General features: G+C 35.2%; 1 protein-coding gene across 2 annotated transcripts in view; it reads right to left on the reverse strand.

The window, feature by feature from the left end:
* Positions 1–12308, reverse strand: part of PRKG1 (protein kinase cGMP-dependent 1) — a 1272686-nt gene that overhangs the window by 787630 nt on the left and 472748 nt on the right. For both annotated transcript variants that reach the window (XM_024121261.3, XM_024121260.3), the window contains exon 3: positions 3770–3883. In XM_024121261.3, coding sequence (XP_023977029.1) covers positions 3770–3883 — 114 coding nt within the window. The remainder of the gene's footprint in view (positions 1–3769; positions 3884–12308) is intronic.

Here is a 12308-nt window from a genome sequence, read left to right on the forward strand (position 1 = left end):
ATTTAGGTTTTTAATCCATTTTGAGTTTATTTTTGTGTATGGTGTTAGGGAGTGTTCTAATTTCATTCTTTTACATGTAGCTGTCCAGTTTTTCCAGCACCACTTATTGAAGTGGCTGTCTTTTCTCCATTGTATATTCTTGCCTCCTTTATCAAAAATAAGGTGACCATATGTGCGTAGGTTTATCTCTGGGCTTTCTATCCTATTCCACTGATCTATTTTTCTGAAAAACACTGACTCTTAAAGATACACGTACCCACATGTTCATTTCAGCATTATCTACAATAACCAATATATGGAAATGACAGGTATATCAATGAATGAATTAGTAATGGAAATGTGGTGTATATATACACAATGGAATACTATTAAACCATTAAGAAGAAGGAAATCCTGCCATCAGTAACAACATGGATGGACATTGAGGGCATTATGCTAAGTGAAATAAGTCAGAGAGAGAAAGACAAATACCATTGTGATCTCACTTATATGTGGAATCTTAAAAAAAAAAAAAAAGAGTTCTGGCTCTTAAATGCAGAGAACGGATTGGTGATTGCCAGAGGTTTTGGGGGGAGCGGGGCAGTGAGGGGAGGGTAGAATGAGTGAAGGGGGTCAAATTGCACAAGCTTCCAGTTATAAAATAAATAAGTCCTGGGGATGTAATGTACTCATGGTAGCTAGAGTTAATAATACTGTGTTGCATATTTAAAAGTTTCTAAGAAAGTAGATCTTAAAAGGTCTAATCACAAGAAAAGAAATTTTGTAACTATGTATGGTGATGGATATCAACTAGACTTATTGTGGTGACCATTTTGCAATACATTCAAATATTGAATCATGCATATCTGAAACTAATACAATGCTACATGTCAATTATACCTCAATATAAAAAAATAAGACAACTATTTTTTATATCCTATTTTAAAAAAAGACTACCCGCAGGTGTTAGGTTCACATTCGTTATCAGAGGAAGTCACTGGAATTTATTTATTTAAGGCCTGATACAATTTCATAAAGTGCTCTTGTGAACAAGAAATGACTCATGTACACCGAGGAGCTCTTGAACTTCACACCTAGGATTTAGTGACGACTGTGCAATTAAAAATGCATTAAAATACTAGGCAGCTCTCAGGCTAATCTAGGGAAAAAGAAAAGAGGGATCAACATTTTCAATCATGAAAGAAAGTGGGTATTGTTGGGGGAAAAGGGGTCACAAGCCAGGTAAGTGAGAAAGAAAAAAGTTGTGGATAGACAAGCTATTGAATAGGAAGGGCAATTTCCTCAGACTCAGACTATTACACCCAAGTAGATGAATGCATTTTGAAAGTTACTCCAAGTGGTCATCACTGTCAAAATAATGGTTAAGAAAAAATCGACAAGACTCAGCACAATCCTGAATTCTGAGAAACGACTGGATCTAAAAAGCCAAATAAGGACATTTTAAAATATCACATGTTAAGAGTAAGATAGCATCACTGTAGTCATTTGCTAAAACTAACACCCATGATGGAGTCTAATCAGAATTATAAAGTGATCAGACTGAGAGTATAAGTTAAACAAATTTAAAAGAGTATTTAAGAACTATAATCATCAATCATAAGTACAACCTCCCTGGATAGTATAGAAGACAGCACAAAAGGTCCTGAAAAACAAATGACCATTATTCACACCTTATAGTCTTACACAACATTCAGAAGTTGTTAATAGATATTATTCCTTTACACATGCACAAAACCTCTGCATCTAAAAATGCAGAGATGTATTTGTACACCATCAACCACAGACTCTTTTCTGAAAACAACCTCCACACCTTTGGGCACGATAAACACACACAACCACATACACACTCATGAGACATCTGAGTCTGTGTTAAAGAACATGCTCTACCACTCATTCCCTTTAACGATGGATGTTCTGAACCCAAAACAGTTAGGATCATAATCTGCATTCAACACCCAGTTCCTTCTTGTTCAATCAGATGCATAATGTCTATTTAAATTTACCAAGCATGAGGACAACAGAGGCTAGTGCAAATAAACAGCATTTTATAAGAACCTAAGAAGAAAACTGACTTTCATGAAGCCAAGCAATCATATTACAAAAAATTTTTTGCTATATAATTAATTTAAATATTCGATTCAGTTTATTTAAAGTATTTCTTTAATAATAATTCAATATTCCAAAATATTAAGCACCATGTTACTATCAATTGCTGGTCTTTGGAAAATTTGTAGTTTCAATTAGATTAAATGAGCAGTACACAAGGCTGAAATATTTTTATAATTGAAATATTTTAAAATCTTCAAAAATTATTCATAATACAGAGAAGGCCTGTTTTAATCCAAATGTGCTATTAGGGCTCCTTTTTGCCCTAAAAGTAATATATTTCTCCTGAAAATGAAGCATGAGAGTAAAATCTGTTTACTTAATGGAGTCATCACTGCTCTTTTTTCTGGTTAAATTACTTTTTAAGTGAGTTAAAGTTCTGGCAGAATCTTTTATGGTTCATCGGGCTTCATTATTCTTTGAGTCATATAATTAAATAATCACATGAAATAAAAACATGGCAGTGCCTATCAATCAAAAGAGTCATGTTCTCAGAGATCAAGAATCAAATGCCAAGAAAGACTCATCCAATAAGGGCCCCAACTGCCATTGATGTCACAGTGATTTCAGAGACTAAAAAGGTGATTCACTAACAAGACCTATAAGAATTTCTGTGACTCTAGCTGGCCATGCATTCTTGAGTTCTTTACAACCCAAGTTTTAATATCATATTGTCAATCATATGCCACACTTCTGAGAGGAAAAAAGGAAAGCAATCTATAAAATAGTCAGTGACACCCAGACAAGATTAATTAACATTAACAATTTGTCGTTTTGCCAACAGGATTGTTTTAATGACACAACCTAATCAAAGTAACTTGTGACTGCAATCATCCACAGGATGTGTCAGAAGAACTTTTCAAACATGAAATATACACCTCTGCCTGAAGATGCAATGGACTTTCCACTGTTGGCTTTGGCATTCAGCTCTGTTTGTTATACACTCATTACATCCTGTACTCAGGAAGAAGGAATATTTAAAACAAACTTCTTTCCCTAACTACTGCAGCTGCTTCTACCAAGCAATAAAAGTTGCTAGAGAAATCATATATACACATACATGTAAAATTAGGGAAACAAGCTGCTTTAACGCCTTGATTTAAAATAAGCTCAATCAGTAGAAAAGAAAAATGCTGTAATATACAGCTTGATGAGCAGCTGAGGACAAGAATATACTCAGACGCAGTTCTAGAATTCAGGATATCTTACTCAGTGTTTGAATGAGACGAAGGACATTTCTCCTCAATTTTTCTAAACTACTGAATGAATAAGTGAAATTTATGTGGGGAATGCAACCCAAAATAGACAGATACGTAAAATTTTCTTAAATATGATTCTGAGGCTTTAAAGGCAGAAAAAATGAAAAGTCTTGCTTCTGTTTAATTCTAATTTATAAAATTATATCATTTTGTAAATCCTAATTTAATGAGTTCTAGGTTAAAGGATACTTTTCATACGTCAGCAATAAAATTTAGCTCAATGTTAACAATCATCCTTTAGGAGGAAAATATCAACTGTATTGCAAAGCAATAATTAGAATATAGATTATTTTAATCTTTACAAAGATTAAAACCGAGAGGCATGTTAACACCTCGCAGGTCTACGGAAAAGACACTGAAAGTATCTGGAAAAAAAAAAAAAAAAGATAAAAGAACAGCCTTACTCTTGACGGTCGCCGTCCGGGTACAGTTGTAAAGAATAGCCAACTCCCCGAATACTTTTCCTGGACCCATCGTGCACAGCTTCACACCTTCTTTTGTAACTTCAACCTTACCATCTAAAAAGAAGAAGGAAAAACACATCATTTCGATTCTCTCTCATGCTTCATGTCATTTGTTGCATTTCCAAGATGAGATGAGGAGGGCCAGGCTCATTTTCAAAAATGCAAAGCAGCTACCAACGAAAACAAAGTCATCCTCAAGACGCAGTGCAAGAAATGCAATAAAATATGTAAGTTAAGAAATCCATATCCTTTCCTAAATTAATCACTGATAAGATTAGAGATGAGACTAAAAGAAAACACCAAAAAAAGACAGAGATAAAAATGGCACCATGTGAAATTATTCCAAATGCAATATTAGAAAACTCTGGTAATTCCAATTTTAAAGTCATTTTGAATTTGAAAGAAAAATTGAGTGTGTACATTTTATACAGCACACTTCATACTCGGGAATTCTCCTCTGAGTAAGGTAGCTATTATGCAAAGGGAAATTACTTTGATCCTAGAGCATTATTTAATTGCAGCTCAGGGCATCTTTTATTTTTAAACATCTTATCTGACTTGGGCAAGACTGTTTCATCTGCTTCCCAGCCCTGCAACATGGACTGTAAGGAAACCAAACTAAGGGTTAAGGAAAAAGAAAGAGACACTGGGACTGTTGATGTTCCACAAAGGATTTGGAAAATGAAATGCTAAAGAAGGAAAAAAGCCAAGTAAACAGCGTGTACTGGGTATACATTGTTGCCTGAAAGTAAGGAAATGCTATTCATGAAGGAAATGAAAAAAAAATGCATTTTTTAAAAAGTCATAGCTATGTACACTAAAAATTCCATCACCTAACATAATGGGGGAAGAAATAAAAAGGCAACACAATCTATTCTACACTTAATCCTACCCTTCTATTATTCCTCCCAGTAACTTAGCCACGGTCTACAAAAACCTAATGCTTGGCAGTAGCTAGTGATTGAAAGGAACTAATGCTACCAAGTTTGTCCAAATGTCAGGCCTTCATCATTATCACTTTATCTATGTGCTTCCTGTAATATTTAACTTTTTGGAGTTTTAGCTTTACATTTATTCCCTCCTTTTTAAAAATCAATCCAGTTTTACCTAAGCAATAATATTTATAAAATTATAGGGTTGTTCAAATACCTATTGAGATAAAATCTTATATATTAAAAAACTTTTTAAAAAGCTGAATTCATGTACCACTGATGCGAGATCAATCCTTCAGAGGGCACTGTTCTACCCTGAAAACGATTTCATCTGAATGGTTTCAATGGAGAGAGAATGCTGCAGTAATTAGGGTAAAATTTCAGACAAAATCTACTCACTACTCTTGAACTGTGTATCTGTTCCTCCTCTGTGTGTTAAGAAGCTATTTAGGAATGAATGTATCCAACAGTCCTAAAAGTTTGGAAATACTTTTATGCAGGTATGACCACTAAAAAGTCTAGCTTTTTCATGCCTTACTTCTTGATCTCAGGAAGGGAAACTTTCTCTTGATAGGTACATCAAAACCAGCCCAGGAAATTCATATTTTTTTAAGATTCAGTTGCTCCCCTCATGACATCCCCACCCAGCCCTTTCTCTCAATGGCAAGCCTATTCCTCTAGAAATTTCATCTGCCACTCAAGAATGAAAGATAGGCTCGGAATACAACATAGTTAAGACATGTATACATCATTTGAAGTCAGACCAGGAGCTAAGTTCTGGTTCTCTTATCAGTTCCTTACTAGCCTTGTATCCTTGGGCAAGATGTTATTTTTCTGTGCCTCAGTTTCTTCATTAATAAAATGATAAAAAGCAAAGTACCTATCTTATTGCATAGTTTATAAAATGAAATGAGATGAAGCAGGTGCAATGCTTAGCACAGTGCTGGCATATAGCAAATCTCAGTAAATACTACCTGTTATTATTGGTATTATTTGCATTATGTTTCTTATCATTTAAATGTAGGTAGGGCTTATTAGATTACACTGAAGCACAATATTCCATCATCTATTACAGAAACCAATCAAGGTCCATGTAGGATAATATTTTTTCATTTTTGTGTTTTAAATGGAGAAAGGATTTGTTTCAGATTTTCTCCCTATGGGGGGCTGAGGAGAGAACTTTGGGGTTTTAATCAATATCACACCCAAAGAAGAAAGAAGAATCTCAAGAATTCACACTGATCTACCTGGCAGAATGCAGTATTTTTGTACTCCTTCCTACTTGGTTATGTCCAGCCAACATTTGTTGTAGTATTGCTTGGACAACTATAGTCTTATGGTGGAGGTTCCCACGAATAACATAGTAACAATTTTCTCACACATTATAAAATTTTTTTGACTTAAAGCTCTAGCTTTAACTTTATTACTAGAACTAAGAGCAGAATGAATAATGCCTAAAGAACTTTCATACACAGCTCATTTTGTACAAGTTTGCTTCTCTGTCTCTTTGGGTCCCACGGTTTAAAGTCTTGAGTGGAAAGGAATCCATAGGAATTAGACCACTGCTAAGAATCCTGCTGGACAGTTTCAGAGTTAGGTCTTCTTAACCACTAACCAACCTAAAAAAAAAAAGACCAGACATTGGGAGTCTTGTTTTAGCTCAGTGGTTTCTTAAAAGGCATCTGTGGACCCATCACATCAGAACTAATTTATAAAATCCAGATATTCCTCCCTCTGGGAAACTGTAAATGTCCCTCCACCCAGAGACCACTATACTTGGTCCTAGAGCCCCTTACTTCTCTGAAAAACCATGCTCATATAACACTGATGTGTTTTAACTTATGGACAGTTCATCTTATAACTGTTCATATTTCCATTCTCATATGACTTCTAGAAGGTTCACAGCATAATTGTATAGGACTCTGGGGTTTCGAATTTGTGCACTCACTCACTTCTGGTTACAGCTCATTTTCCTGATCTGATATTTTCATAATTTTCTCAAGATTAATTCACATTTTTGGAAAAGATAGGTATAAGTGATTATATATATATATGAATAATTAGTGTTGGTAACAGAAGGTTGAAACCCATATTAATTAGAATAGCAAAAAAATTTTTTAAAAATACTTGCTGAAACAAAAATAGAAAGTTGGATGTCAAAACTATTTTCCAGATTAAGTTAAACACTGCAGATTCAATATATTCACAATAGTCAAGGAAGAAAGGGATCTGATCTCACATAATAGTTGAGAAAGGTCTAAAAAGCACTGTATTTTTTTTTTAATGAACGGAAAGATCTAAACGTTAAACAGAAACAAAGTGTTTGTAAATTGTTACCCTGAGTCATAATTTGATCACTTATCCTTCCTCATACCTGTTGTGTGGATGGGGAGTAATTTAGGGAGGCGAGATTGACTGGGCACTAAAAAGAAAGAAAGGTACACATAAGGCATTAATGAGAGTTTTTTGAGAGACATTTAGAAGTGCTGTCATTTCCAAGAGCCCAATAAGGTGAGTTATTGATGTGAAATGTGAATTTGGTTAATCTCATTCACTGTGCCACACACCAGCCTTGAAGCAAAAGTAGAAGTGATTCTACATTTACAAAGGATTTCCAAGTACGGACTAAGTGGTTCACTTAAGAAAACTAAGAACAAGACAGTCAAAAGTTTACTGCATACACCCAGCAGCTCTTATTCCCACCTGATCAACTTCCTTTAAAGTATTAGATTCATCTTGAAGCCACTCCCCTCATATATACTCCTTTCTTTTTCACACTGTGTCTAAAACCAAGATTTGTTTTAAATGGACTCCATGTGCATGGAAAGTAGGTAGGCCTACGTGTGGTAATTTTGGTTGTGAGGGGAGGGTTGTGAGGGGAGGGATGTGGAGAAACAAATAGGGAAAAAGTCAAGTAGGCCGAATATATAGCACACTTGTGCAGAGGCTTACAGCACTGTAGAAATAGGCCAGCTTGGAGGTTTTTATATTATAATTTGCTCTTAACTTTACGAATATATTTTGATGAATTTACCTCAGGTCAGCTTTGATTAATGTAATTTCTATTTCTTTAAACAAGATAGAGAATCCTTAGCATTTATTCATGACGGTTTTAATACTTCAATTTAGTTTGATTTTCAAATAAGTTAGATTTCAAATCAAAGACTTTTTTTTTAAAGAATAGCAGAAGGACATTTTCGAAGCATCCTAGTACAGTTCTAGACTTTTTCCATGATTTTCCCTGGCTAAACCCAACAGCGATGAGAGGCTATTAGAACTGTTACGTGAGGAACTCATAATAATCCAAAATGTGGTTATGTCTTCTACTTCTGCTTTTTATTCATTTTTGATTTTTTTTAAATGTGATACTATACTGGTGTTATTTTTACTATGCCCTATCTCTACCAGGAAAGAAAAGAAACATTCAAATCATTTTTATTTGAACTTTGCTAAACTGCTAAAGTTATTTGTGCGAGAGATGTTGGAATGCTGGCTAAGATAAAATGTAAGGGTTATTTATAGTTTCATTTGGCTCTTTTTATCACTCCTGCCATTAGCATGAATAATTGAAAGCTTTATCACGGTAACTTGACTGTAGTTTTTATTCTACTTCAGGTACCACATGCCCATTTATGATCTGCAATGGGCTGAGTCATAAGTACTACATTTTTCCACTTTGAGCAATAATCAACCTACCTGTTGCTCTTTGGTATCACTATTTATGTACCACTTTTGGGAAATGCTAAGTGTTAAGAGATCCATAATAAAGTATCCATACTTTTATTTATCTTTTATAAGAATCAGTAGGTCCTATAAATAAAAGAAGACATTGAATTTACAAGGAGACCCAGAATATCCTGGCTTTGTTTATCTTCATGGGTTTTTCACTAACTGGTGGTTTTGTACCATAGGACTTTCATGATAAGGCAAATCAGTTTAGAGATTTACTCCTGGCAGGCTGAGACAGAATGGTTGGCAATAACCTAATTATGAACACTCTGTGCTTAGTTCCAACAATCCTGGTTGGAACATTCAAGACAACTTGATTGGTCTTTAAAGGGAGACAGTTGTTTTATGAAAGGTCCGATCTAGACAAGACCTTCCATCTCGTTCATTCTCTAATACGTTCATGATTTTGTAGGTTTGAGACCACAGCTTTTACATTATGTATTCTCTCTTGAGGGTTTCTGTAGCTCCTAGATTCAATAGGAAGATTCAACATTGTGGTGGTTGAGCTGTGCTGTGACCAGCATATATACATTTTCTCTAGAAGATGAGGTTACTTATGTATCTTGTTTTTTTCCTTTTTAGTTTTATTTAGATATAATTGACATAGAACATTGCATGTAGGTTTAAGGTCTATAGCATAATAACTTGACTTACATATATTGTGAAATGATTACTACGATAAATTTAGTTAACATCCATCATTTCATATAAACACACATTTTTTTTCCATGTGATGAGAAATTTTAGGATTTACTCTCTGCTTTCTCAGTAGATTAACAATACTATTATATTGAACTTGCCTTGTAGGGTCATTTTAGATGGGGGTTACTGTCATCTGTAAAGAAAGTAGAAATTAATAAGGCTACTATGGGCTAACTAAAGGAAAAAGCCATCTCATTGCCAGGGACACACACTATATTCTTAGACAGTGTTCCTTAAGAATACTTCTTGTCAGTCATTTATATATGTCTTCTTTAAGCCAGTATAAGGAAAAAGACTGTCTCACTATGAGATGAAAGTTTGTTCTTGAATTAAAGAAGGGCAGTGTGTCAGCACCTTATCAGTTTTCTATTTAAGTTTGATTTCAAGTCCAAAAGGGTATGGTCTCTCTGGATCTAAACTCCTGCTCCTTAAATGAGGTGTTAATTTTGATTGAAAAATCATTTTTTGGCCATTGAATAAAAGCCTGTGAAAAATTGCCCTGTTTTAGTATTTAGTATTATGTGTTTTCTTCCTAAGTTTGCTTTAGTGTTTTTTAATTTTTTTTTTTTTTGGTTTACCAGTTTCTCATTACAGATTAGCGATAAGAGAAAGAGAGAGATGGAGACCGAGAGAGAGAGAGAGAGAGAGAGAGAGACAGAGAGAGACAGAGAGAGAGAGAGAGACAGAGAGAGAGAGAGAGACAGAGCGAGACCATAGGTTTTTCTTCCCTAAACTATTTGTGCTTTCATAGTTTCTTTAACCATCAGGTCCTTATAATACTTTAGATGGGACCAAGCTTTCCATTCAGAGAAGTCACTTCTTTGATATTATCATAGCAATAATTCTTACTAGAAGCACAAAAGTACTAGTCATCCAAATGGAATGAAACAGAATCTGAGGTATAAGAGGCTAGTTGAGGTTCAAGCCACATGAGTGAAGAACTTTGTTTCTTCTCCTTCACTTAGGCACATCTGATTTCCCTTCTGGTCATGACTGCTATAAATATACTTGATGCAATATTTCTTTGCACTAAATTACCACAGATTATAATACATATTGAATATGAAATAAAATAAAAACATAAATGAGGCATCTAGAACTAAAAATCTCACTTATGAAAAAAAAAATAGAAAGAGAGAGCGCTAGGTTAACATGCACATCAATATACTTGAACTTCACTTTTTGTTTTGGTTTCTAACTCTGAGGTCTTAGGGCATACATATCCACAAAAGAAACCTACATGAGGAAACAGACTGAAATGTAAGCAATTTGCATACAGAAAATCATCTGAACCATCAGAGTGAAAGTCTGGAATGAGCAACTTACATTGCAGCACTTCTGTCCTTGAGGATACTTAAGGAGTAAGAATTTACTAAACCTACTGTAGATGGCTCAACCATTGACCTGACATGAACAGGACTCTGGAAGGATTTCACAAATATCATGATTCTATAATCTTTCTACACATTATGTTTTGAAATTCTAGCACTTTAAAGTATTCAAAAGGCACTAAGTAAATATCTGTGGACAATTTCAGTTTCTAGTGATGAAGAAAGGTAAAGACAGGCCAGAGTAGAGTTAAGAGATCCATAATAAAGGAAAGGATAGGAAAGGAAAGGATCATTCCCTGAATAATCAGAGTTGAACAGATAATTTGTCTCAAGTTGATTAAGCTTAATTCTAGCCATGTATAATGCATTTTTGCTCTATTATTTCTATGATACATGAGCAACTCAATTAGCCTAAACAATGAATGGCCATGTCTGTAGTTACTTAGAATCAGGCAAATGACAAGTACTATTATCACTGTCAGACTTGTAGGTACTCATCAAACGATTTTAATCTTTGTTATGTTAAAATATTAAGTTTGGGAGGGTTTTTAAAATAAATTCATTCATTCATTCATTCATTCATTTATTTATGGCTGCGTTGGGTCTTCATTGCTGCTTGCGGGCTTCCTCTAGTTGCGGCGAGTGGGGGCTACTCTTCGTTGTGGTGCACGGGCTTCTCATTGCAGTGGTTTCTCTTGTTGCGGAGCATGGGCTCTAGGTGCGCGGGCTTCAGTAGTTGTGGCACGTGGGCTCAGTAGTTGTGGCTCGTGGGCTCTACAGCACAGGCTCAGTAGTTGTGGCACACAGGCTTAGCTGTTCCACGGCATGTGGGATCTTCCCGGACCAGGGCTCGAACCTGTGTCCCCTTCATTGGCAGGCGGATTCTTAACCACTGCGCCAACAGGGAAGTCCCTTGGGAGAGTTTTTGATATAACACAATGGTTCTCAACTGGGGGCAGTTTTAATTCTAGGGGATATTTGGCAATGTCTGGAGACATTTTTGGTTCTAGGGAGGTTTTGAAACTAGGTAGGTTCTGCTGGCATCTAGAGGGTAGAGGAACACTGCTAAACATCCTACAATGCACAAGGCAGCCCACACAACCAAGCATTATTCAGCCCAAAATGTAAGTAGTGCCAAAGTTGGAAGCCCTGGAGTCAACTATGTCCATGTGTATACAAAACACTCTACATTTAAAGGGACAATTTTGACTTCCACTTTAAAAAAAATCTCTACTAGACGTAAATTGCAAGCTAAAAATAGGCTAATACTAGGTTGCAATATTTAAGTAATCCATGTTGCCACTAGATTAGGATAGAATTAGAAAAAAGACACAAAGCTACCTTACTGAATAATTCTCCCCAGCAGGTGTCACCTGAAATAGAAGTGATTATGAAAAATTTTTGAAGCAAGACTTATAAGAATATCCTACTGATGTTAGAATGACAGCCTTTTTCCAGGCATACTTGAGAATATCAGGTCCTGGTTCTACCACTGATTGGCTTGGAGATCTTGGATAAGTTATTTAACTCTCTATTTTTCCATTACCTCACTACAGATTTGGTATAATAATAACTTATTTAATAGGTTTTTATAATTAGGTAATGCATGTGGCCAGACAAAAAATATATAGGTTAAAAATAGTTCTTGAGGAAATTCTCTTTTTTTTTTTTTAAAAGAAAAAATACTTTGATAGGCAGTTTTAAGGAGGGAGAGGCAGTGTCCAAGGTCTTGGTTCATAAAATTTAGGAGTGGGAAGGAGGAGAGTGATAAATGAGCAGGGGCAA

Source organism: Physeter macrocephalus, chromosome 20 (assembly GCF_002837175.3).
Source record: "Physeter macrocephalus isolate SW-GA chromosome 20, ASM283717v5, whole genome shotgun sequence".
Classification (NCBI taxonomy): Eukaryota; Metazoa; Chordata; class Mammalia; order Artiodactyla; family Physeteridae; genus Physeter; species Physeter macrocephalus.